Source organism: Chinchilla lanigera, unplaced genomic scaffold, assembly GCF_000276665.1.
Source record: "Chinchilla lanigera isolate Chin_1 unplaced genomic scaffold, ChiLan1.0 scaffold00088, whole genome shotgun sequence".
NCBI classification, from domain to species: Eukaryota; Metazoa; Chordata; class Mammalia; order Rodentia; family Chinchillidae; genus Chinchilla; species Chinchilla lanigera.
In genome coordinates this window covers 8,431,944-8,459,837 of record NW_004955489.1, presented here as the reverse complement: position 1 = coordinate 8,459,837, position 27,894 = coordinate 8,431,944, and the positions used below count along the sequence as shown (strand labels likewise).

Sequence of the window (27,894 nt, the reverse complement as noted above, 5' to 3'; positions counted from 1 at the left end):
AAGAAGGAAATTCTGTCATTCGCAACAGCATGGATGAGCCTTGGGGACATGACGCCATGCAAAACAAGCCAGGAGTAGAAAGACGAATACTTCATGGACTCTCTTCTATGTGTGATCTAAAAAAGCCCGACTTACAGAAGTAGAAGAATGGTGCTTCCCTGAGGCTGTGGTGGGGTGGGGGAATAGGGATTACTGATCAAGATGTCCAAAGTTTCAGTTAGGCAGGAGGACTAAATTTGTGAGGCAGATCTATGTCACGACATGGAAACTGTAGCTGATAATAATTTATCGTACGTTTTGAAACAGATTTCAAATGTTTTTACCACAAAGATATGGTGAATATTTGAGGTGATGGATACTATAATTAGCCTGACACAATCACACCACAATGTGGAAAAGTCCTGCAGCATCACACCATACCCTGTAAGTACATACTGTACTTATGGATCAACTGAATAAAAAATGCAGCTTTCAAAAAATGAAAAAAAATCTTTCTTCACACCAGCTAGCAAAAAGGAAACAAAAGACTTATTTTATAAAGCACTGTTTATTCTTATTTATTGAAAATGTCAATTTTAAAAGTTTTGAAAATAAAAACAAGTTAGAAAATTTGGGTTTGTGTAAGAAGGGGTATGACAGAGAAGAAACTGAAAGGCCTCTAAGGGCGGCAACTTAATTACAGAGTAACAGGAATCCATTTGTAGAGTATTGTAAACAACACAACTATGAGACACTGCTCTCGGATTAACATGGCTTCATTTCCTTTATATTATTGTTTAGTGTATAAGCGCACAAGCCTCATTACCCAGAGTACCCAGGGCCTCTCAGCAGGAAGGCCAAGTCCCAAGAACATGCATATGTACACATTACTTTAAAATAAAGATCTTTCAATATTGTAAGCAATCAACTAAAGTATTTTGTAATCACAAAAGTGTTTCCTATAGCTATAGTACGCACATTTATTGTAAGCCATTGACTAACCACAGACAGGGCAGATGTGAACATCTAGGTAATTACTGTTGGTGTTTTTAATTTTTAGATACAAGATGTCATAGCTAAATTTCAGTACTTCAAAACAGAACAACAGCCGTTCCTAGAAATCGTCACTCTTGAGCTTCCAAGAATGGCTGAGTGTGATTGGCTGAAGTTGTACTGCAGGAAGAGTCCACTGTTGTCTAAGCAAGCTGCTGCTTCTACTGCTCACCACGCAGGCAACAGCTCTGTACCATGAATCTAGGGAACCCTGAGACCTTCAGTACCAGAAAGAAAAAGGGCTCTCAGCAAGCTGGAGGTCTTAAGTTTCAAGTTTGGTTTCTTAACAACATGGGCAAAACCAACATTTACAGGCACCTATCAAACGTATTTGCAGGACAACTTCCATCAGCCTCTTGGCCTTTTGCCTCTTTTCAATGATCTTCCCAATCTAGCTAAATGCCCTCTGTCTTCAGGGGAAGTGGAGTGTCCCAGAGCCTTGGGTCAACTTTGAGTTGTGCTGAATTTGGATCTGCACTGTTCTGTGACTCTCTTCGAAACCTGCTTTCTCAGTTCTAACTTCTGGGATATTTACACCTGTGGTTTGCTTCAATAAGCAACTTGCATAAAGCATTTCCACGTAATCAGATTAGTAACCAGCGCAGCTACTAGTGGAGCCCCTTCATTCTGGTTATACAAACTGGACCAACAGCATGTGTCAGCAAATAATGCTTGGCGTCCTGTTCAAAAGGGGGCAATGATTATTACAGCTTCTCATGGTGCACAATATCTTCTCAATACAGACTCTTTTGTAGGGTGAAAAGTCACAGTTTGAATATGCAAAGTTAACTACTCACAGTCTAACTACATTTTTAAAAAAGTAAGCACAAACACATACATACCATTTTACACACCACTTGGTATGCCAGGCTAAAAGCACTGGGGAATAGAAAACTTACACATGAGGCAGAAAGGTAGGGAAGAAGACCTATCATGCACTGGGAAGAGCTGGTCAACTCTGCCGCTGAAAGGAGGATTGCCCAATGCAATTTGCCAATGGGTTTGCTGTTGGTGTGAGTGATCACAGCTTCTGTGCCACTGAGTTAAAATGTACACCAGCATAGAAGGAATACAACTACTACAGTTTTCTTGATCTTACAGGCAATATAGGGCAGTAAGAACAAAAATGTGATTGAAGGGTGGCATGTCTCAGACTAGGGAAGGGAAGCTAGATCATTGGGCAATGTGCTAGTCTTTCACCTTCTCTGGTCAAAACTCAGGAAGATTTACCTTCAGTAAATTAAGTACTGAGGGTAGCTGTACAGCAAAGTATTCACAGGAAAGTCAGGTCCGTATCTAATACGCCATGGTTAGCTGCTCTGAGATAGCTGCCAGATCAATAAGTGTGAGTCAGTGGCAGGGCTATTGCAGAGGCACTGTGAAATGAAGGCTGTCTGAAGAACAGTGAAGTCATCCGCCTGTACTAGCTTTCCTTTTCTTATTGAATGGAGAAGACTCTGGGGCCATGATTATCACCACTCTCTGCTTTTTCCTGTTGCAAAAATAACCAACTAACTCATAACCAAAAAATAACAAATAGCCAAGTAAACACACACACACTGTGTACACACACACATACACACACACACACACACTCACACACAGAAAGAGATAGAGACTCAAACACAAAGCAAAAGCCAAAGAAGTGAGAACTGAATCAAGTCATTGAGCCAGACATTTCAAGACACGCTGAAGGCACGCTCTGCCCAGCTGCACAGTGGTGGTTATGGGAGAACTGAGGTCTTGCTACTGGATTCAGCTCGAATGCACTCATCTGTTTGCTTCAACAGCCTTCGGACCAGCTTTTCCAGGTCCCTTCTTGACTTCAGTTCTTCTTCCAGGCATTGCTTCATTCTTTTATTCTCCTGTGGAAGGAAAGAGTCATTAATTCCCAAGTAGAGTGTACCTATCCCAGGGCTCCCGCTGCTATTCTCATGGCATCCTTCACCTCTGACTACACTTTCCTTGCTTGGGTTCCATGTCCTCAGCTTCTAAGACGAGGGAGCCGCCTGGTGTTTCCCAGCTGTCTCTGCCCAACCACTTACACTCTTCTTCCCTACAACCCAAGCAACCTCTGAGGTTGGCTGCCTGAATCCTTTTGCTTTCCTTTACTTTCTTTTCTTTTCTTTTCTTTTCTTTTCTTTCTTTCTTTCTTTCTTTTTCTTTCTTTCTTTCTTTTTCTTTCTTTCTTTCTTCTTTCTTTCTTTCTTTCTTTTTCTTTTTCTTTCTTTCTTTTTCTTTCTTTCTTTCTTCTTTCTCTTCCCCACTCCCTTCCTTTCTTCCTTCCTTTTTCCTTCAGTTAGTGTCTCTTCTCTTTCAACCTAAGTGTCTATTAAGGGACCTCTTAAATACCTCTAGTACTGACCTCGTCTCCTAAGCATTGGGCCCGTAATCCCAAATTCCAATTTTGTATTTCATCCTGATAGGTTACAAGTACTTCATGCCCATTAGGTCTGAAAGTGCACACCGCATCTTTCCCTATCACCCTCAAACTCTTCCTGTGCTGTCTGATCTCCATGAGGGGCACCACCATATCAAACCTGATACTCTAGGGGGGAAAACCTCATTCTTAATCCTTATTCTTTCTTGATCCCAACATCATGTCATCATATCTCATAAGTCCAAACTTTGCACCATGCCTTCCTCACAGTCACTTTGTGCCTTCATGGCCTCATTGGCCTCCCTCACTGCAGGACCTCAGTGTGTCTCATCCTAGCTTTATAACAACCTCTTGAGTGGTTTTCCAGTTGCTTTCTCCTTTCTTGCCCATGATCCTCCTTGTCAGTGATTGTAATCTTTGTGCACAGGTAGAGTGTGTAACGGGGAGCACCCCGTCGCATCTCCAGAGGCATCTACAAACTGTGATTTAGACTTATATGTACACTTACACACCCATGATCGACTTGCCTTTTCTCAGGTTCTGTTTTTGGACATCAGGGAACAGGAAAGTCATAACTAAGTTTAGGACTTATTTAAACTACCAAGTAGGAACAAAAGCAGCCTCAGAAATTTAAACCTAAGGTCATATGGTAAACTCAATAAAACTCACTTTGATGATACAAGGAAAATAACCCCCCCACCTTGCTCTTGGACATTTCCTGACAGCATCTACCAGCGGGTGGCAAGGAAGACAGAATGTTTCTGTTATCTGAGAAAATGACTTTTATGTTTTATTACCTGCTTCAGTTCTTTGACCTCATCCTTCAAGGCGTAAACAGTATCGACAAGGCTCCTAGAACACAAAAAGAAAGTTCAGAGATGAATGGCTGGCACTAAAGTATTAAGCAATACTTAGCTCTATAAAAATACAGATCCTGGAAGCAGTGGGCTTCCTAGCAGATGGGGAATGGTCCTGCTCTGAATGCCCTCATGTTCTTTCTTTTCACAGTAGAACAACCTACCGGCACACCTGCTTGTTCCAATGCAGCGGTATGGCGTCTCTCCTATATAGCCTTCTTCCTTTCCTAATCGTTTCTAGTTTATGTGACCAGGAAACATGAGACCAGGGCCATAAAAAGAGTTTTCTTGTTTGACTTGAGGTATAATTGGCAAACAAAAATTGTAAATATTTAAGGTATATAACATGATACTTTGATATATGTTTTTTTGTGAAATGATGACCACAATCTAACTAACTAACCCACCCATCACCTGACAGTCACTACTTTTTGTGTCCCCAGTGAGGACACTTAAGAGGTATTCTCTTAAGAATTTTCGTGTATGCAAGAGAGTATTATAACTGTAGTCACCGTGGTGTATGTTAGGTCTACCAAAACTTAGTCCAACTTGCATGACTGAAAATTTGCACCCTTTGACCAACATCTCACCATTTCCTCCAGCCCTTCCTAGCACCTGAAAACCATGATTCTACTTTCTGCCTTTACAAGGTTGAACTTTTTTGGATTACCATCCTATGGTTTTGGTTTCTGTAGCTTTAGGACAGGAATGAATATCATTAATGTGTAATGAAGGGCATCTCAAGGCCTTGACCGTACTAGAGAATCTGCACTATGGCACAGCCCTTTTTGCTAATCTGATTCCCCATGACCTTACATGACTCAAAGTCAAGGCATTACTGCTGGAAAATGCCACAGACTATACCTGATTTCCCCCCAAGAAGGAGGGTGAAGTGTTCTGACAAGGTCGTGGAACAGTCTTTCTCCTCTGGCTCTTTCCCTGAACAAGCAGTTTACAGATCCTGGTTCCAGTTCTGATCCTGCCACTAACTAGGTTCTTTTCTCATCCTCTCTTGGCCTTAGTTTCTTCACATACAAAATAGGGATAATAGCACCTTCCTTGATACCCTCTCAAGGTTGTGGAGATTAGCACAGTAATAGTACGTATAGCTATCATTATTCATTGACTATTAGCCTTTATACTTATTATATCTGATTACACAGCAACTCTGAAAGAATTACTATTATCCCCATTTTATCAATGAGGGAAACAGAGGGGTGCAGGGACTTGCCCTGGTCACATAGCTAATGAGCAGCAGAATTGGGAGTGGACCCCTTCCTGCTCTCTCAGGCCCAAGTTCTTTACCATTTCAGCACATCATTTCACACGCCAGATGTAAAAGCACACTGGTGAAGCCAAGAACTTTGAAATGTGCTGCCCTATGCAAATTCAGGCCTGACTTCAGAAATGACTCATGTTTAAACAAATGAATTATTTGGCTACTTTGTGTTGATTTCACGAGCTGTAAGGTATTAACCTGACTTTCCCCCTTTAGGCTGCACTTACTACTGCGAATGGTAGGTCAGAGCTGTACAGTGCTTTCCCTGAACTTCAGTTCCCTCCTCTGGAAAAGGGGTGGGAGTCCTTCCTGCCTTACTGGATTGCTGTAAGATTTTAAATGAGGCAACCACGTAAGAGTCCAATCCCTGACTCAGTTTCCCCAGTCTTTCCAGCCCCTCCACATCTCCTGAACCCTTCAGCGCACTGGGTTCACAGGGGCTCTGAAGCAGCCATGGGAAAGCTGGCTGGCAAAGTCACAGCCGAGGCATGGAGCTCTTTAGGAGGTTCTGGCCCTGTGCCTCTCCTTCCCTTCCTCCTCCCCTTTGTGAGGGAAGCAGCACTCCCTAGGCTCCCGACTGAATGCTTGGCCAAGAGGACTGTGTCTCTGGACGCCAAGGAACAATCCTTCAATGGAGGCCCTGCCAGCAGCACTTTTTTGTAGCCCCTGACAAGGCAGGAAAAGTGTCGCCTGCTCCACTCACTTTTCCTCGATGATGGTCTGGCCGTTGCTTCTAGTTTCTTCGATGATGAGTTTCTCTTCCTCGGGGAGTAAGACTTGTGGAACCGAATCTTTCCGAGCACCTACAAATGAGAGTGGCAAGAAGAGGGCCATGGAGAGTCACCACAGAAGATCATTGATAGGTGTTCGCTCCTTCCCGCCAGCGTGATAGAGTCCCCGTTCATAGCATGCTGCCATGCTGCACACAGAGGGCAGATGCCCAGCACGTGCTGACTGGATCTTCCTGACACGGGAAAATCTAAGTGGCCAAACACATTATCTAACCCCTGGGGAAGGTGCGTTTTGCGTTCAGAGAAATCAGTGAAAAGGCCACTGCAATATTTGTCCTCAGCCAACAACCTTGGACTTTCCTATTATGCCTCCTCCAGAGCAAAAGGCTGACCAGTGATCACTCTATCCCTGAAAATCTCCAAGGCACAGCACACCACATTCTTCACTATGGTGCTCTGTGATTTTAGTAAAGACCAGGTTGAGCCCAGAACTGCTGGGGACACGATATGCTCAAAGGGCTTCAACAGGAACATTCTGGTCCTGTCTTTTCACAGTCCTACGGGGGGTCACTTGGGACTTTGGCTCAAGAGCCAGTGTCCCTACTGCTCTCTGCTCAGACTGACTCCAGGCTGTGGGACAGAGGAAGTGGCAGAACGGACGTCGGGCCTGACAAAACCGTTCTCCTGAACTTCCCACTTCCCACCCACTCTGTAGCCTTCCTCTCAGAGCGCGGATGTTGCAGGCTGCGTCTCCCTGAGTCACTGGCTTCATCTCTTCCAGGCCGAGCTCTTTCAGTGGTGTGCATACTGACTGCCTTGACTGACTGCTCCCTGCTTTCCTGAGGTGAGCTGTGTCTCCGCCGTCCCCAAGAAATAGCGCAGCTTATGTGCTTAATAGTGCACTGAAGACTGATAGACTGAATGAATGCAGCAAAAGCCAACAGCAGTCAGCTCTGGGGAAGCAGGACTTCTGGTTGGGGACGGACTGGCTCCAAAAGGCCTGCCACGTGCTGAGGATGGCGCTAGACCTTTCCCACATAGGAAAGGGAGAAGAGGGGCAAAATATGCCTCTTTGGGCTAAAACGCCAGCCTGGGCCTTTGCCTCTGCATGGAGTCAATTGATGGGAAAAAGAAATAATGTGGAGGGATGAGGTCAGATTTGCATGTGGGATGTTCTTTCTAGGGTCCCTTTGTCCTCATCCCTGTCCTAGTTTTCATAATGAAAATCACCCTCACTTTCCTTTCCTAACTCCCTGAAACTTGTTCCCTGAGCTGGGTGTGTCTGAAAGCACAGCCAGGTTTTATCTGTGAAGTGGAAAGTATCCCTTCTGCATGGACAAATGTACTTTCAGTGAACGCATTCCTCATGAGAGCCTTAGAGATGTGCTCCTTTAAAAGAATATGTCAAAGCAAGCCACCTGCGAAGTCCTCTCTCTTAGCACATGACTGGGCAGGGGCTGTCCAAAGTGTAGCATTACGGGGCATTCATTTTTACATACATGTGAAGATCTCACATGAAGTATCCTGAATATATATGATAATGAACGACAAAAGGCATAATTCATATGACTTAACTTTTGAAAAGTACAGAGTACACTAGAAAACATTATCTGGCTTTCAGTTTATAACCTGAAAGTTGTTCAGTCTAATACCATCTCCAGATGGCTCCTGATAGACTTTTTACATTTTGAACAGCCCTGCTGTGCAGCTACATTTCCAGATTTTTGGTGCAACTTTGAAACTTGAGTCTGGTGAAGCATTGTTTGCTTAAATATGCAGCTGATTAAAGATAGTAATTTTGACTTCCTTTCCAAACCTGCCTATAAGATGAGATTAGCATCAGTTCACAGACACAGGAACTCTCTGGGCTCTTTAATTCCTAACTAGTGCTGGCAAAGGTATCTGTGTATGTCAAAGGAAAATTTTTTTTTTCGTTTGCGTCACCTTTAACTTTTCCCTTCTTGCATTTCTCTCCCTCTCTCTCTCCTCTCTTTTCTCTCTCCTCTCTTCTCCTCTTCTTTCTTCTCTCTCTGTCTGTCTCTCTCTGTCTCTGTCTCTGTCTCTCTCTCTCTCTCTCTCTCTCTCTCTCTCTCTCTCTCTTTCTCTCCCTCCCTCCCTCTCTGTCTCTCTCTGAAAAGCAACAGTGGGTAAACAAACCGTGCGGTAGCTAAAACCACCTTATCTGAAAGATGCAGTCCTGCACCGCTCCTCTGCACCAAGTCACTGTTCTCCACACCCTGCAACCCAAACTGCACCACTTTTTTGTTTTTCTAAGAGGTAGTGAGCAGCAAAGAAGAAACATCATGCATTTGAGAAAGTACTCAGGGAGCTAGATCTTTGCAAATGGGAAGGGGACCAAGAGATGGTGCGAGAGGGAAGGAGAGAAGGGGAAGGAAAAGCAAAAACAGTAAGATGTGGTATATACATGTGCCAACTCTCTACAATGAATATAACCATTATTTGCTGAAAACATGTACCAAGAAATTTTTTTAAAATGAAAGCAGGTACTTTGCAGGAACCTCCTTGAGCCATTACCTTGTTGAATATTGGCACTGGTGCAGTAGGCTTCAATCACCTTAAGAATCTGGGCATCCTCCTCCAGAGCAGCTGTACCTGTGGAGTTCAATTCATAATGACTTCTCTGAGAGAGATGCCTCTGCCCCCTCACAATGATGCAGCACGCTGCACTGCAAGGGCTGACTTGTCTGACCAGTAGCGGTCCTGAATGGCAGGAGAAAGAGCTATCCAGCCCTCATGGAGAAGAGTAGCAGCAACCCCACAGAGCTCTAGGGTCAACCTTGGTGAGCTCAGTACTGAAGAACCTGCCCCTAAAGCTCAGAGCTCTAAATATGTGTGGGGGCTCCTCTCAGTCATCTTTTAGAGGCCAAAATCCTATCCCCGAGCTTGTCACTGACCTCAACTCTCACTTAGTATATCACTGCTTTCCTCTCCTTTAAATTTCAATGTTCTCTTTCTCTAGGAAGCTTTCTCCATTAATACCACCCATCTTTTCAACCAACCAGCACAGACACTGAATCTCTCTCATCCTGCCTCCTCTCCCCAGTTCACTCGTGAAATGCCCGGATGGCAGCATCCTGTCAAAAGTCTGATGTTCCCATTCAAATATGGGGTGGGAAAGGTCTGTGCAGAAGCTGTAGTCTAGCAAAGACTGATCTAAATTATATTTTAAACTGATGTAGTCCTACCACCTTTTTGTGAGACATCACTTCGTCCTTCGCTTGTGTGCCAAGCACGTTGTTCATAGCCTTGGAGGCAACTAGGTACATACTGATTGGCTGACTGACTGCAGTTTATCTCAAAATAAAGCCCCATGTCTAGATACCAAGAGGTTAATTCCCTTGGCTAACTAAGAATGTCACTAAGTATGAGACTTCTATAGGATTTCAGCCTTCAAGTTTATTTAGTTTATCTCTGTACAGGAAAATATCTCAAGCATCAGACATTAAGAAAAAAATGCATTCACAGCAAATGGGCCATTCTAGTGGGGTGAAATGTTCTGTATCATGGAAATGACACAGATGATGTCTGCCTAAGATGACAGGAAGTACAGCAGGAGGCAGTTTACTTAAGAGTCTTAGAGGTGACCAAACCTTTCCGTGCATTTTTATGACAGATGATGCTGAGAACAAATTGCTCTAATCATCTGCTTTCAAAATATTCTCATTTTAGTTCATCCATAAATAACTTCCAGAAAGGACAAAACACATACTTTTCCTAATCACATATTCCTCTTCTGATGGTTTTCTCTCAGTCTTTCTTTTATGAAGAAACTTCTTCATTGTTTTGGGGCTTTTACTGGACTCCTATAAAGATAAAGATTTCTTAATAAATTAAAATTCTCCCTCAAGTTCAAATTAAAATAGAGCAAATGAAATCAAATAGAATGCTTCTCTCTTAGTCTGACAGTCTCGGGAATGCACCAAATTTAACAGAATACATATAAAAAATGGCTGCAACAAACTCTACAAGGTTAAATAAAACAGAGGCAATGACAGCTTCCCCGTAAGTGCCATACGGATGTGAATAAGAATAGAGTGTCTACTGAAGACTAGGCAGATTCTCTAGAAGGCCCAATGCCTTTAGGGTACCATCTGCAGGGATAGTAATGCATGTTAACCCTAGAAAAAATAATAGTATTCCTTACTGGGTTGACGCTTCTTACGAACAGGGTTCTAAGGGAATGAAGGAACAACTGTAACCACTAATATTTATCAGTTCTCTAAGAGTTTCAAAACTATTTCAGTGAGTTTTCCTTGGCAACAGTCCCACGTAGGAGAATATAATTTTCATTTATGGAAATGAAAATGGAAAAATTAAGGAAGAGAAACTAAGTAATTGTCTTAAAGTCAGAGAGCAAAGCCAAATGAAGAATTTCCTGATGAATATTTTTGGGTTAAGAGTAATATATCTATAGCCAAGTTTAACTATATATATGTATATCTATATAAAGTCATATTTAATTAGTAGACAATGGAATTGTTGATCTTTTAATCATATGAATAACCAACAAGTTGAAAAAAATGTTTCTTGCCAATATCCAATGAACAGATTGTAATCTTACACTTAGGGGGAAAACCCTCATGATTACCTTACCATAATCTTCCATGATGCATGGATAATAATTACTACCTTAAAATATATGAAACAAGAATTTCTTTTACTTAGCCACAGTGATTTACTTAGACTTGAAAAGAGATATGAGAAACTCACATGTGGCAAAATAACAGGACAAAAACTGCTTTAAAAAAAGGAAAGTGGGCACTTTGAAGGCATTACATATAAGATGACATTTTTATATATATCTTACATAAGCCTACTTTTTGAAAAAGTACTTACATGTCAGAATTGCATCTTCATATTTTAGCCACCAATTATAACAAAGGACGAAACAAGCATGAGAGAAAGTTTCAATCATCAAAGGTTACAGCACAACATTATGATGTCACTGTAAGCCAAAGATATTGTTCTACCCTTACCTTTAAGATATAAGACATCCTCTAAAATGAATATGTAAAGAAAGAGAAGATAAGCGTGAGAGGTCGATGGTTATAATGATCAAATCCATTTATCAATAATTCTAAAACAACATTTGAAATGTTAGTGTTATCATAAATTACACAGAGAGAACATCATCACATTTCCCACATTAGTTTCAGGTGCAATATCATCATGCAAAAGTCCAAAGAATATAGTTCTGTGCAGAACAACAAATGCTGAAAATAACTGAAATATACACTACAGTAAGAATATATTAATAACTCTCTTCCCCCAGCAGAAACAAAGTGATCATGCCTTAGTTTTAATAGATTAGTTATGTGAAGGATGAAGTCAACTTTACCCTTCAAAGCTCACCATAATTTGAATTTAATGACTGGCAGTTACAAAATAACCATTATCAAAAATGAAACCTAGGTAACTATGAACTGGCACTCCCAGTTTAGGTAGTCAAAGAAGAAACTGGATGATTGAAGGAACTGCAGATCAATTTCCAAAGCAAGTCTTAGGACAGTTTCCTGGTCGAATTCTGAATACGGGTACACAATAAAGATTCAGCTCAGCGCTACGTCTCCTACCATGCCAAATTGAAAAGGTCAAAAAATCCCCCAGTGTCCAGATAGTGTTCTATTTTTTTCTGCACTAAGACCTGTAGGCAACAATGAGTGGAAGCAGAAGCATGGTGCTTTAAATTGAAACGCACTCAAAACTGAGCTAAGTCTGCACCATTCATCAAAAAACACACATTTGATAGGAAACTATACGCTGCCTTTGCATCATAATTCTGAGGTTCATCTTACAACTGTCACAGACTCATTCTTCACTCAATGAAACCTATTTAAAGAACTGTTAATTCACAAATGAGCATCTTTTCTGAAATCTGAAACAATTAGGAGCAGGTGAGAGGGGGAAAGTTCACTGGATGAAAAAGGTAACATTCTACCCGGTTATGGAAGATAGTGACTGACATTTCCTGACTTCAACTTTGAGAGGAGAAACAACAGCTTTGAAATCCCCACACTGCCCGAATATTAGCTGTCCTCTACAGTTGTTGCTGAGAAGCCTCTCTTTAAGAAGATATTCCTTTTTTAAACTTCTTTTCCCTTTCCTACTATAGCAAATATCACTTTCACAGTTTGGACTCAGCGCTTCGTCCCATAGCACTTTCCTGATTTGGTTTAATAGATCACAGTGCTACAAAATGCACAGCTGGGTCGGTTTAGCTGGAAATTCATTCCAAATGAAGTGGTTCTGGTTTAAGATGTGTGTAGTTAATTAATTTAAGAATTATCAGAATTATGTAAAGGTAAAGCAGAGGTGCTTCAAGAGGAGACAAGGGAAAATCAGGGAATGCACATAAATCCTGTGGATATTTGACAAATATTCGTAGAGGGACTAGGAGGAATGGAAATCTAGGAAATAAAATATCACCGAGTCTAACAACTCAGGACTGACCGACAACTACCACCTCTCATAAATTCTAGCACATTGTGACAGAATGATTTGCAATAAGCTACACAATCGGCTTTGTCAGAAGCATGTTATACCATATGTAGCAAAATTACCTCTTTATAACCTAGTGCTGCTGATGGTCTAAGTGGAGGTGCAGGTCGTAGACAACTTAAACTCCACGGTTTTATAATTTGAGGAGGCTCCAAGGGTCCTCGGGGCAGTCCAGTAGAGCTAAAAGACTGGGAAAATGTCTGATGAGATGTCGGCAATCTGCCACCTGACCCCGACCTTGTGCCACACCGTGAGAGAACAACAATAGCAAAGCCAGCCACAGAAAGGCAAAGATGGAAAAACAAGTCTCTAGTTTGAGAGCCAGCACTTCCCACTCAAGATGAGGGTGTCTTTAAGGAAAAGCACCAAAATTGACTCACCATCCCTTGATACTGTTGTTATGCTTTCCCCCTGTTTCTCTCCCTCCCTCTCTGTCCTGCAATTTTATTAAAGTCAGACTTTTTTCTCCTCTGTAGGGGAGGAGAGTGGAGTAATAGGTAACACGAGTTCAGTGATGTGCGTGGAACTCCAATAGGTGCTTAAATAGGGTATTCCATCAGAGCAGCCTACAACATAGACTCAGCAAAGTGAAGTAACTCGCTAGTAACGGACAAAGACAAGATATGAACCCAGACTGATGCCAAAGTCCATATTCTACCACAACACGCAACGCACTCAAACAGGGATTTTGGCATCACAGGTTTGAGTGTTAACAGACAACACAGCACACCTTCCATTTCACCCAACAAGTACAGTAAAATCTCATCAATTCGGATTCCATGACTTCTAAGTCGGTGATAACTCAGAAGCAGACAGTACTACACATTTATAATTGGAAGAAGTTACTGAGCAAATGTAATGGCATGAGTGAGGTTACATGGAGATGTTTAGGTACTTAGGGAAGTAAGCTGCTTGTTTGGATAGCATGTTATTAACATGAGAATAACAGCTGCTAAAAAAGTCTTGTTTATCATTATAATATTTAGCAGAACTTCTGGTTAGAGACACTTCGCTAGCAGTTAGCTGGAGTATCTGAATATTGTCAAACAAAATCAGATATTTCTAAGTGATACTTTATTAATCTGGATGAGCCTCACAATGAGAAATTAGAATTAGTGAGGTTTAACTGTACTTCAAAATCTACAGATACACACCCCAGACACAAAGGGTGTGTTTGCTGCTTCCTGTAAGTATTTAGCAGGCAAAATCAGACAAAATCCTCAAGAATCCCTGGTCAGAACAAAAAGGTCTACTTACGGAATGAGCACTGCATGATGATGACGATGTTTTGGATAATGAACTGCAAGATGCAGGCCCTCTGGTCAGCCTGCTCAGCTGCTCCAACCACTCCTGGAAGTCCTGGTTGTTATTGCAGTGGACCACAATCCTCTCTACTATGCTACCTGTGCCACCAATTATGAATATTTGAGAGAACACAAGAAGAACCTTGAGATTGTATCATTCATAAATCTACTTCATGTAATCAGGAGTTGAGCGCCTATTTTCAGGGATCTTCATACCTATGGGATAACCCTTTCAAACTTCTATATTGGGAATATATATGCAGTGATAATAAAGTAAATAAATACTCATGTCTGGCTTATAAAAATAAACATCCGTGATTTCTACTGTTTACAGAATCTCAGAAGTAATTTAAAATCTCACCTCATAAATACACATACAACCTGAAAATTTAAGCACATAGTGTATCTATTTCATAGACTAAAATGAGGATACTGTACTAATTTCCCTAATATCAAAGTCAAAAAAAGGTCCAACTAAGACTGGTTACAATCTTTGGGAATATACCAAACCTCAGGCTTTTTACTGTGAAAGAAGGGTGCCCGTAATGCCAGGGCCCACGAACCCAGTCTTAGCTGCAGTGCTGAGTGAATGCAAAAAGTGCAGCCATTACCTGTAAATTACACCAGCTTTAAAAAGGGATAATAGACCAAAATATCAAGGAGCATTATCAAGACCTGACATTTTATTCAATCTGTGAAGCAAGTTCCACGGTTTCTCAGCACTTTTTAGGAACAGAACCAAGTCATGCTAATTTCACAGGCTGATGTAAAAATCTCTGATAAAAGTGTACATCTTTGGCTCCTCTGGCATCAGAGAATAGATGAGACAAAGAAAATTAAGTTTACATCAACCTATTTTGTTATTCCTTCGCTCTCACAAGTAGCTCTTCTATAAGAGAAGACTGAAACTAAAGGCAAAGTGGAGGTTTTGGAACAACTGGGAAACTTCTCTGCTCTGGCACCATTCCTTAGTTATCACAGGAAGTGGAACGCACTGTGCCATAGCATTTAGAACTTTCTCATGGATTATATAGTAGAAATAATGTCATTTATTTATTTAAAGTCCATTTCATTCTAAGAAAGATTTGAAGCAGCTATGTGAAAAGGAAAAAATTGCCCACCTGTGATTTCAAATGTGCAGTCATTCCCTTCAATTTCATCTAATCTAGTCACCACCATTCCTGCTATTGGTATTTTTCCCTACCAGAAAAAAAAGAGAACATTCTCATCAATTCTGTAGTTATACCTATGCATTTCTCTTAGAATTTCTGCTCCCCTCAGGAATCATTGTTAAATGATGGCTAGACATATCTCTCCAGTCTGCCAATAGATAATGTTTCCCTGTTCTAAATTTTAATCAGGCAAGAAAACAGCAGGCAAGCGGGTTGTCTTTGCCTAACACATCCTAAATCATAAGGTCAGGATTTATAAAAGAGTTTATTTTTCTAGTATATTTTCACATGAATCAATAAATGAAATAAAGGGTCAAATTTTATGAAAATCTGATAGCCAGGCCAGGGTACACCAGGCAGCAATAACTTATACTCTGTATCTTGGGAACAGACTGAAGGAAGGTTAATTTTCAAAGGAATTTAATGACTTGTATCTTAGAAACCTGAAGCATGTGATGTGATTGCAATAAGACAAGCATGGAGGCAGGTGCCAGCTTTGTATTTTCTCAGTTATAATGATATGGGCCCGTACGATGTTACTGCTGATTTATCAAGTCATAGACTTAAATTTCTATTTATGTATTCAAAACCTAGCTTGTAACCAGAGCAGTGGATATTCAGGACAAACTCATTATTGTAGCACAAAGGTCTTTGATCTAAGGAACATCTGTTCTTATAAGCTGTTTAATTATAAGGAAGGGTCAAAACATTCGCCTTTGCTGGCTTGAGCTTTTAGTGCTGTAGTAAAGATATGATATCTGCACAGAAGCCTGCTTTTGAGCCCTGTTACTTGTTTTATATGAAATCAGCTCACCTGATAGATGAAGCCACTCATCCGAGGACTTGCAGATAACATTATCAGGACATTTGAAAACAACATAAGGTACCGTTCCTCTTTGTCCTGAAGTAGAATAAAAAATATTAAACAGAGACTATTTTTGCTAAGAGTTTCTGGAATCACTACTTTCCAATACAGGTCTTACAGAACCAACTGAGATATTAATGGTGATTTTTTTAAGTTATCCAACTTAGAGCCGAAAACTAGTTAAATTTCACTTTGACATAAACATATATCTGCAATACTTTTCTCTTTCCTACACATAACAGTTAAACACAAACAGCCAGGCTTGTTTGCAAAGTATGTAAGCCAAACAGTCACACAGTTTATGCACCAGTGTGCTGTGCTAGTCACGGGCACAAAATAAATCTCTAGGTTCACAAAACAGAAATATAATTTTACTTGAAAAGTAGCAAAATGAAGCAGTTTTCAAGTGGTAGAACATTGATTATGCTCTAAGTTACTAATATTCATACTAATACTCCATTTAATTATTATTGTGCTCTATGTTACATTTTCATTCATAAAATTATTTTTAATAATTAAGAATAAGATAATTGTTATATTCATGTCAAACAAAGAAGTGAAATGCATTTTAATATTTTCTGCAACAATGGGATATTATTCAGTCATAAAGGATGACATCATGTCATTTGCAATAAAATGAATGGAACTTGAGACCATAATGTTAAGTGGAAGAAGTCAGATACAAAAAGTTAAATATTTCATGAGAAACCTAAAAGGTAAGTAAAAAAAAGAGTAAAATAAAGGAGAGATTATAGTAAACAAAAAGGCAGACTTTTTGGTGAGGAGAAGGGATCAGGAGGAGGGGGAGGAAGGAGGACACAGAGCAGGATAAGGGAACCAAAATGATCAAGATCATCTATGTAGCAATTCCTCAGTATGAATGTAACTATTATGTAACACAAATACACACTAATTTAAAACTTTGTGTGATTGTGTGTGTGTTTGTGTGCACATGTGTGTGGCACTGGGGGTCAGACGAAGGGCCCTGAGCATACTAAGCACACACTCTTCACTCAAGCTATATCCCTAGCCTAATTTCATGGGGTTTTTTTGATGGACACATAATAATTATACCCATCTATAGGGCAAAAGATGACATTTCAATCCGTGTATGTACTGTGTAATGATCCAGTCTGCATAATGAGCATGTCCACCATCTTAAGCACTGATCATTTGTGTATGGTGAGTACATGCAAAATCTTCTAGCTCTTTTGAGATACACGGTGCATTAGTGCTAACTATATCTTACAGAAGGAACTTTAACACACGAGGGCTGCTCCGGAGCCCTTAAATAGACATGCAATTAGTAGATGAAAAACTCCGTTTGGCATCCATGCTCAGATCCTCATTCCTGTCCCAGCTCCTTCCTCCCATTTGAGAGGAATAACTGTTCTAACAAGTGCTCGGCACTCCGGAATCTTTCTCTTGTCTAGTTTTCTTCTACCGACATCTCCCCTCCTCCTTCCATCAGCAGCTTCTCCTATCTTACCAGCTTTTCCTCTTTTGCCTTTAACATATGCACATCTTCTGTCCTAAAAGGCCTTGCTCACCCCATATGGTTCCTTATAGGTAATATCATGTTTCTTGACATTTTATTGTCAGATTGCTCACTGCCTTCATCGTCTCCCCATTGATCCTTCCCTAACCGCACTCCCCACCACTCTCCCAAAACCATCAATAACAGCCTTCTAGCAAAAGTCAATGGCTTCTTCTTGGCCCTCATGCTCCTTGACCTATGAACCTCCTGCAGCACTCAGCTCGCTGACCACTTTCAAGTGCTCCTCCAGGAATTTCCAGGACACCACAATCCCTTGATTCTCTTCTACTGCCCTTTTGTCTTTTTTTTCTGGCCCTGATTCCTCTCCTTTCACCCAAGGGGTTTAACTCAAGCATGTGAATGACTAGTAGACTCAGTGCATTAACATTCCCCAGGATATGCGGATTTCTAATGAGATTGCTTGTTAACCCAAAGTAATGAATCTCTGCCAGAGGCATGCCATGGACTATAGGAAGATTGTTTGGGAGAGGGGGACAATTCTAACACCTGATAAATCATACTAGGTGACATAATCAACCTTTCTCACTTGCCCTGGCCCTTTCCTAAGAGAAATAATCCATCTTCAGCCCTTTGCTTTTCTTTGGGTATTTCCTTCACAGGGAGGCACATCTGTCATGGACATCGAAATGTCTGCGTCTCCCTTACATTTCCATACCACTTTCACAGTGACCTACAGGATACCTCCACCTGGTTATCTACAGTTCCATGAAAGCAGGCAGAAAATGGCATGTGTCATCTCCTGGAACCCATGGGCCATCCCTTCCTGCTACTTTCCCAACTAAATATGCCCCAGAGACGCCCTCTCTGCTCTGTTCCCTCTGTCTCCCCGATGCCTGGGGTACTCCTCACTTCCCACGCCAGCTTTCCTTCCTGCTTCTGGTCTCATTCTGACACATACGGTTGTCAGGTTACGTGTCATGATTCTCTGCCGCTTATGGCTCTTTCACTGTTCTCCATCATCTGCTGTGTCAATCTGAACTCCTCTAGCCCGATGTATGGCTAAGGATTCTCCTAACCTATTTCAACCTTTTCTTTCACTATGCCAAAAATGCTTCCTCTGATCCCAACCGTCTAGGTTCTTTAGTGTCTTATGGGGAAAAAAGCCACATTCTTGTTCTCCTGAGACAGAAATGTTGTCTACCTTCCTTATCCTCCCCTTTACTTTCTGTGGCCCCCCTGCTCCTCAATTCTGTCACCGTAAAGCCTTCTTGGTCTCTCCCTTCTCTGTGTTTCTACGCATACACTATTGAGGCTGTACAATCTAACACTGACTTTCTGGTTGTTTTCCACAGGGGGCTTGTGTTTAATTTGTTTTTAATGAGTTCTCTGAGAGTGGGGATTGTGGCTTATTCTTTCCCTTCTCCCATAGCACCTACCACCATGTTGGCCAAAGAAAAGGTGTTCAGTTTCTGAGTTGAATGCTCAAGCACTTGACCTTGATAAACAGACAAGTAAAGGAAAAAAACTATGAAAGATAGAAGAAACAGTGTTGATCTGAAATACCTTACCTCAGATGTTCCATACTGCACCATTACTTGTGACATAAAGATCACGTTTCCCAAGGTTTTAATATCCTCCCCTTCCCATGCCTGAATAGGATCGGAAAGTATCTGCAACTCCAGCTGTTTTCTCTTTCTCAGATCTTGGCACTGCCCCTACAGGACCCAAGGGAACATAACGAAACAGGAATGCTTATGAAACAGACCTGTGATGGTTAGGAGACCGAAAACAAGATCAAAGTAAGATATGCTTTTAACTCTCAGATTCCCACTGAGTTTCCCTACTGCTCATCCTGAATCTCATGACCAGGCCCTATCCTGACAGACAAAAAGATCTACTACTCCCCATTTCTAGCTCTGCACCCTTAAAAGTTGTATAAGAAAGGGCTCTTTTTCATTGTACCAGAGCATCAAGATGAAATGATAGAAACGGTTTGTTTTTCCCTGTCTGTAAGAAATCTTGGAAGATAAGCAGTTGAATCATCACATCATGCAGGGCCAGGAGCATAATTGGTACATTTGGATTTGCTAGCTGGTATCTCGGCCCTAGCTCCTCTCCACCTTGTCTATCTTTGGGTAAATATAGGTTTACTTGCAAAATAATTTCATTTTTCCAACACATGCCCATTTTCCAATAAGGCAAGCACCATACCAACTACAAAACCCAAAGGGGGAGAAAAAAGACTTCAAGAGTTATAAAAAAAAAGAAACTGGCAAAAAGAATATAAATTCTTTCTTTATGCCCCAGTGAATCAAAGTGAGCTTATAATGAGACATATGCACTACCCTTTACTCTGTTTCAGGAGTAACAATAGAGTGCTATAAAAATACTAAATTAATTCTTATTCCTAAAATGACTGGAGCAAAGAGATAAAGCTGAATTGATGATGCTAAACTGAAAATTCAAACCAAGAAATAATTTAGTTTGCCAATACTATGTGGAGTGGGAACACTATATATAATTTAACTCTCTGCTTCAGAACGTGTGAAGTTCTCTTAGAGTCATTTAACATTCATTCCAAATTAAATACAGAAATAAGCATATGGTTAGTTATGTTACTGTTTCCAAATGAATGTACTGTCATAGTATTTTGGAAGTGCTTTTTCTATAAAAACTCTGCTGCTTCATTCAGCTAAATGGAAGCTTGGAGACATAAATTCATTATATAGATATTTTAAGCACCAATAAGTGGGAATAAATTTACTTCAGTCATCAAAGCAAGTTTTACAACATGATCAGAAATATAGTTTTTTAAAGAGGGATTTTAAATTCCATTTACATAGGAAAAATAGAACAGACACAAACCATAATAAATGCCAAGGGTTTTGGTGAACTGTTCTGTTAGGTCAAGCCATCTAAATCTACCAGTATTTGACTGTTTTGGCTCACAACAGTAGTCATTTTAATCTAACACCTTACCCTGGTCTTCAACTTGCTTTTTACCGATAGACACATCAGTTGCTGATCTTTCAACAGAACTAAAAATGAGGAGATGGTGAATTCTCCATCACAAGCTTACAGCAGTGATCAATAACTAAGCATTGTTCCAAGTCACTGAGGATGCTACAGAAATGTCAAAAAATGGAGCTAAGCTTAATCCATCACCCCAAAATAAAGTTTTACCACCTTCTAAAACAGCAGCAAGTGGTTTTACACCAGTGGGTTCAAGAAGACATATTAACCATGATACTCAAGATTTAAGATTTCAGATACCTTTGGTAGCAATCTATATAAAGCAATTGTATTTTGATTATGTCATTTTTTTCCTTTTGTAAAGGATTTTTTTCATATGCAAAGAATAAACTTAGGTCTTTTGACATAAATAGTTGAATCCAGTATTGATGCCAATCAGTGAATGACGAATTACACAGACAGAGGGTAAGCAACAGGGGTAAAGATAAAGAGACGAAAGGAAACCCCCCACCTACACACCAATGCTTAATGTGGCCAAGACTTCAAATGTGATTGCTTTATACCCTCAGCCTGGCAACCTTTCACAGGCAAGCATGATTTTTGGAGGACAAAATTAAATGAAGCAATCACAGCCATGCTGTCAGGAAAGCTTACTGTTTCCATTCTAAAGACCTTTGTATAAGGAAAGATACACTACACACGAATCACTCTTTCATGAACAAAGTACTACACAAATTGGAGAATGATAGTTTTTTAACATCACGTACCATGAGAGTTTTGAAAGCTACGATTGCTTTCAGAACATCCTGATGATCTGGATGAGTATCCTGTCAAAGGAATACATTTGAAAACAATATTAGAGGAGAGAGGATCATCAGTTGCCAGGGGATAGGGGTGGGAGAACTGTGTGGTCACAAAAGGCTAGCAAGAGAGAATTTGGGGGTATGATGGAATTGTTTTGTATCTCAATTGTGGTGACAACATGAAATTATACCTCTGTTAAATTTCATAGAACTGTAAACCGAAAGAAAATTTCTTAATCACCTAATAATTAGAGGTACTGTATTCCAAATGTGGGTCTGTTTTTTAATCCTTAAATTGTCATGCAATTGACCTTTCAGACAGTTGGTGATACACCATAGTAGCAACACTGTAGGTGTGGTTGTTGAGAGAAGAGTTCTCATTTCCGGATTTCTGTTGTAGTTTGATAATAACTACTTAATAGCAAACACAGTGATTAAATAATTGTTCGGGGGGAGATCCTTAGGTCATGTAGCACAGAGGTACATGGGGTGTATAAGGGCATGACTTTGGGGGTATCTGGAACTCAGCTGGAGAAATGAGAAAACCAAATTTGCTCAACCAGGCGGGGGAGCAAACACACAACTGAGCAGAATAGCAGTCTGTTCCAAGCCAAGAATGGTATTGGCAATGCAAAGCAAGCAAGCATTCCTTCACAGTCAAATTTATCCCTACCCCAATCAGCTGACAGCTGAGAGTTCCAGCTTCCAATCTACCACTATCTGCAATCACGCCGCATAACCAGAAACCTGGAGAGATCCTCTTGGCCAGTGGTGAACCAGCATGAAGACGGTGGACTATTGGTGATGGCAATGGAAGGCACCCAAAGACAGTGTGACCAAGCGGAGGCAGGGCTGGAGGCAAAGCTCCACCACGACGAAGGCTGAGACAGAGGACCGTGGCTGGCAGAACATCTACTGCCTGTGTTTTCTGGTTTTTTTTTTTTTTTTACTTCTTCAGATTGAATGCATACTTGTACTTCGGCACTGAGGAGTAACAGAAACCGAGGCCACTAGTTTCTGGATTTTCGTGATAAGCAAGGAGGGGCAAACCTCAAACGGTTGGGCAAACTGGTTGAGCTTATGGAAAGGCATCCACGGGTCGACACCTTCCAGAGCCCTAACTGAAATTTCATTCCGACAGGCTGTGCTCACCCGCTCCTCACTGCCTCCAGCTCTCAGGTAGGGCGAATACCCTGAGAATGTGGTTTTGCTCGGAGTGCATGCTTTTCGATCCTTACAAACGCTGACAAGCCTGGCAGTGTGCAACCTTTTTCTTTAAAGATAATCAACCCTTTTCAAACCTCAAAACCTTTCCCCAGACACAGGAAGAGCAACTGGGGTGAATGCCGCCTCCCTCAGCGGGCCCTCCTCTTGCACCCACACTTGCAGAGCCCACGCACAAATCGCAAAAAGACGGCTCAAGGCGCCTTCCCTGCTGACTGGTTTTTAATCACAAGAGGATTTGGGTTCTTAATGAAAAAATGCAATTATCAGGCCTCTTTGCAAATCCTAATATTTAGGAAAGATTATAGTCCCACTGCAACTGTTACAAATAAGCTGTAAGTTCATAAACGGGGGACAATGATATGTAGAGAGATACAATGACATTGGATCCGTTTGTTAATCTTTAAGGAATACCAAAACCTTCCATTGTGATCCAGCATCAGAAAGCCAACCAATCACCGTGGTCTAGAGGTAAATATTCACGTGCAGAGTGAACAGGCTCTTCGTATTTGTTCATGTCGGTTTGCTTTCCCTCTCACAATAACACTGGCTAGTATATCAGAAAGACAGAGGTTTCTAAAGGTCTGATTTGGACTAAACCACCAGCTCATTTCATCTAGATGCGAATGTAAAAGCAAACCTAAGTCAACAAGTAAACACTGACGTGAGGGAAGCAGCGTGACCGAGGCTTGAAACAGAAGAGGGGAAACGATGAAGGATGGTGAATATTTGATAGGCAAGAAGGGAAATCTTGTTTTGTAGCACACAGAGGGAAACTAGAAGCCTGGGAAGAGGGAGGGTCAGGTCAAGCACACTTCGAAGCCAAGACAGTTTCTGAATCCTTAGCAAGGCTTGCTCGGAGGCAGATTGGCTTCTGCCCCTAGAGCAGAGTCCCAGACTCAGTAGGGGAGGTTGGAAAATTTGCCTGCTCTTACCTCCATATGCCGTTCCAGCTCTTGCAAGAGAGTAACGTACTTCTCTAGTCGCATGAATGGTTTGCTGAGACTTGTGGTTAAAATGAGGATACCTGGGCTGGATGCACCTTGGCTTTCCATAAACTGTTCCAGCTCATCACTAGCAAAAAAGTGAGTGGTTTTGTTAGTGCTGAATGCCCCATGTACAGAATTATCCATCTAACATTTTATCGTACCATTTACAATACAAAAACAAAAAGCGCATTAACTGTTCCAAATGCTGTTGAATTTATTCCAACTCAATGCAACCAGCCTGTACGCAGCACTCCTTGAGCATCAGCCCTGTACCCAGCATTCGTGATCCCTGTGATCATTTACTCATTCGACACTTACTCATTAAGCACCTACTAAATGACATGTTCTTTTCTCTGATGGAGGTATAGCAGTGAACAAAAGAAAAAAATCTACCTTTAAGGATCCTGCACCCAGGAGGATGGTATGTACAGTCTACCAGCTAATATAAGTTATGGTTTAAAAAATCTATTTTCTTAATGCTGTCACTGAGCACTCACTTGTAATTATCTTCAATAAAGTCATTCCTTCACGTAGTAACAGGTTTGCAAGCCTAACCACAAAGTCACTTGGCCTAAGATCTGAATTCAGTGCTGCAGGCTACATAAATATTTCCAGAAGGCAACAACTTGGGAAAGAGTCTAATAGTTTGTCAACTATGTCCTGTAATGTCTAATCCTCAGCTGCTGTTTTTTCTGCCCTTTAATACTCCTGGAGATTGTCTTTTCTCGACCAAGGGGTGTTAAGACCTCAAGGTCATTATAACAATCATTTAAGGGAAATATAATTTGAGAAAGAAACCTAAGAAGCCTAATCTCTAACAGACAACATATTTTGAAACTTTTGTTTGCTTCCTTGGCCCCTTGACCTTCTTGGTTGCTCATGCACATCCAGCCGGTTCCAAGCCTCCTCTGATCTGTTTATTCTGCTGCCCCCTAAGTCCAGGCCTTCAGTGCATCCCATCGGGCTCACCTCAATAGGCCAACTGCTTTCCAGGCTTCCAGACTCTCTTGCCTGTAGACGGGCCTGCAGACCATCACTCCAGTTCAATTGCTTTCTTACTAAAACTTTTGAATGCCTCTGAAATCTTAACTTTTTAGACTCCTATGGACCTCACCACCCTTCCTCCCCACTCCCAACAGGAGAACCCTACTAAAAAGTGGCCTCCTTATTCTTCCAAGAGTGCATTTTGTGCAGTGGTTCCAAGCTGTGGTGTGTTGCCATAGGTTGTGGAGTGTGTTCAAAGGAACTCACTATTAGTAATCAAGTACTGGGGATGGGGAAGAGCGTGGGGTGCAGGTGATCTCTTTTAGTAATAAACACTCTCTGTCCTTGGGCTTCTGTGAGCAGCAGGAGGAAAGGATGGGGTTTCAATTAACATCCCAGCAGCCTTCAGTCATGTGGCCACACACCTACGTCACAGGAAGAAAGGGGCTGGGAATAACTCTCTTACTGGAACCATTGCTGCTGTGTATTTATCAGTTTTCACAGTTCTGTTCCAGAAGCAGCTGAGGGGAAGGAAATGCCCTGGACTTTGGAGTCATAAAACAGATTCGGTGACCCTGGATGAGTTGCCTGAACCTTAAATGTAAAAGACATAAAACCTACTCTCTAATAAAACCATGCGGATTAAATTAGCAGAATTTGTAAGGTTATTATTTTGTGCTAGGATCCATTTTACAGATGAGAAATGTGAGGCTCAGGAGGGACAAGTAGAAAGCAGCTCAGGTGGGGTTCATACCAGGTTTGAAGCCAAAGCCTCAGGATTTTCAATGAGACATCCCCCTTGCTCTCTACAGGAAAGGAATTTGTAAACTTTAAAGCAGTCAATAAATACATCACCATCATATTATTATTATTCTGAGATAAGACAAATACCTTGCTAGAATCTCATCTTTTAAAAACTACCAGCACGCGTGATTTCCAACTTAATGGAAATTTGATTGATGTTTAATTTCCCACTGTGAGCATAAAATGCATAAATTGTTTGAAAAATCCATCACATATAAAATATAATTAGGAAAATAACTTGGATTTGGAGTGTGTATTTGTGTAGAAATATTACTGGCAGAAAAATCACTTTCCTAATTTCTTTTCAATTTGGTAAACAAATCTTACATTTTATTTCCACGACTAAATGCTGACTGCATTTTTAACATGCTATTCTAATTAATGCCTGAGTTACAGCAATTAAGAGTTAATGCTTTGGGTACTTTGTTACTGTTTTTCATGCAGCACTCAAACCTTAAGGCTTATTAAATATTTTGAGTTTTTTCCTAAAGGCTAACTTGGTACTTAGCCAAACAAGTTTAACACACAAACTAATATCGTTACACACAAGTTTAGTGCCAAATTGCATACCAATCTTTCTTAAAAGTTCATTTTTAATTTTAAACAGCCTGTTTGAAAAGCAGTGGGTTAAGACTTACTGTTCCAATTTAATGTGTTCTGTATATGTCATGTGATACAACAGGAGCAGGCTTATTTGAAACTCAACATATATTTATTTATCTTGCAGAATACCTGGTGGATAAGGCTCTGGTATGTTCTCAGTTGGGCTAGAAATCTAGAGAAAATCATTGCATATCACAGTAACACTACAGAGTTTAATCATCTCATGTAAGTGTTCCTGTTAAATCTTTTGATAGACTCCTAATTGGAATAATGAAGAATCTGCCAGAGAGTCAAAGGTTCCTCCTATCTACCTTATATCTTCCTCACCCAAGACTTTCTTGGGAGCTGCTGCGCCTGGGAAGAGGAGATGATGCAAAAGGAGCTGGGAGGCCTCAGCCTCCAGCCAGTGGAAAAATCTCAGGAGCACCCCATATACTGGATTGGGTGGGTCCCTATTTTCCCTTTATGATTTATCCAGTTCCCAAGTTTAAGCGGTCAGCTCTTTTTATTTGTGATTGATCTCACTCTTTTTGCTAGTTCCTCTAAGACAGGGGGAAAAAATCCAGAATCAAGGCTCAGAATTTTTCTTACGCCTCTTTGCCCTGAAGCAAATACACAGCTTTCTGGACTTTTCTTTTTTTTCTTTATTATTTTTTAATTTTAAAGATAAAAGAATGAAACCATATTAACAAACACACAGACATTTATAAAACAACCCAAGTGCAATAAAAGCAATACAGAGGGTAACTAAAGCTAAAAAGAAGAAAAGTACACAGGGTGTTTGTGGCAGTCACTGCAAAAGACTGAAGTGAGTTCCAGATCTGTCTTAGTGCCAACTCTTTCCTCTTCTCCCAGCTCTCAACCCTTTTCCCTTGTGCAAAGGAAGGACAATACACCAAAGCATGGGGAAGAAGTGGGTATTTCTGTAAGTTAGAAGTTATTCCCAGGAAGAGACAGAAGCTACCTTACTTAGCAAGTCAGCAGGGGAGAGAAAGGGGAAATCCCAAAAGAGCTCACCCAGGAGATAGCAAATAGACTAGAGCAGCCACTCGAATGTATGTAAATATGGTGATACGCCAAGGGTGGTTTCTGATTATATCCTCAAGTATAGGCAACATGAATACGGTTCTGCAGTTTTAAAAAGGCACCTGTACGCATTCATACATTTTTAAGGCTGGGGGCCTTCTCATGGCCAACTGTGGCAAGCATTTCTTGTTTGATATTGCCACCTACAGACGAAACGAAGATGTTCACCTGAGCGTTACAGAGTGAGCAGAACAGAAATCTACTACTGTCTCCATTTCAGCAGAACCTTCATGAAAAAAAGATTGTAAACTGAATTTTCTGTGAATCTCATTCAACTATTGCTTGCCTAAATTACTAAGAAATGCATGCAAATTAGCAGAGATTATACTAGAAGCACACACATGAGAAAAACTCTAAGGTTTGTCATTTAAGTTTTATTCTTTACAAGTAAATAATTCAGAAGCTAGAAATTGAGTACTATGGGATGAAGACTCCTAGGAGTTTATCATCATTTCAAGGGAACAGATTAGAAGATATGGACACACTCAGCCACCTTATCTTTGACAAAGGGGCTAAACATATTCACTGGAAGAAACACAGTCTCTCTAATAAATGGTGCTAGAAAAACTGGCTTTCCACATGTCAAAGGCTAAAACTAGAACCATGTCTATTACCATGCACTAAACTAAAGTCAAAATGGGTCAAAGATATAAATATTAAAACAGAAACACTAAATTTACTGGAAGAGAAAATAAATAGAGTCTTGACGACATAGATATAGGCAGAGACTTCATGAACAAAACCCAGATCACATAAGAAATACTACAAAGAATCAACAACTGGGATCTCAT

General features: G+C 40.8%; 1 protein-coding gene across 5 annotated transcripts in view; it reads right to left on the bottom strand.

Annotated features, from left to right (window-relative positions):
- Positions 1 to 528: 528 nt before the first annotated feature.
- Positions 529 to 27,894, bottom strand: part of Arhgef6 (Rac/Cdc42 guanine nucleotide exchange factor (GEF) 6) — a 99,283-nt gene continuing 71,917 nt past the window's right edge. For 3 of the 5 annotated variants that reach the window (XM_013504491.1, XM_005404583.2, XM_013504492.1), the window contains 13 exons: positions 23,573 to 23,711; positions 21,378 to 21,437; positions 19,206 to 19,352; positions 16,089 to 16,175; positions 15,224 to 15,302; positions 14,056 to 14,201; positions 12,861 to 12,986; positions 11,277 to 11,297; positions 10,010 to 10,103; positions 8,815 to 8,892; positions 6,252 to 6,351; positions 4,210 to 4,264; positions 529 to 2,897 (listed from right to left, as the gene is read on the bottom strand). In XM_013504491.1, coding sequence (XP_013359945.1) covers positions 2,757 to 2,897; positions 4,210 to 4,264; positions 6,252 to 6,351; positions 8,815 to 8,892; positions 10,010 to 10,103; positions 11,277 to 11,297; positions 12,861 to 12,986; positions 14,056 to 14,201; positions 15,224 to 15,302; positions 16,089 to 16,175; positions 19,206 to 19,352; positions 21,378 to 21,437; positions 23,573 to 23,711 — 1,273 coding nt within the window. In that variant the 3' untranslated portion in view covers positions 529 to 2,756. The remainder of the gene's footprint in view (positions 2,898 to 4,209; positions 4,265 to 6,251; positions 6,352 to 8,814; positions 8,893 to 10,009; positions 10,104 to 11,276; positions 11,298 to 12,860; positions 12,987 to 14,055; positions 14,202 to 15,223; positions 15,303 to 16,088; positions 16,176 to 19,205; positions 19,353 to 21,377; positions 21,438 to 23,572; positions 23,712 to 27,894) is intronic. The other 2 variants (XM_013504490.1, XM_005404584.2) reach the window with 2 other exon arrangements.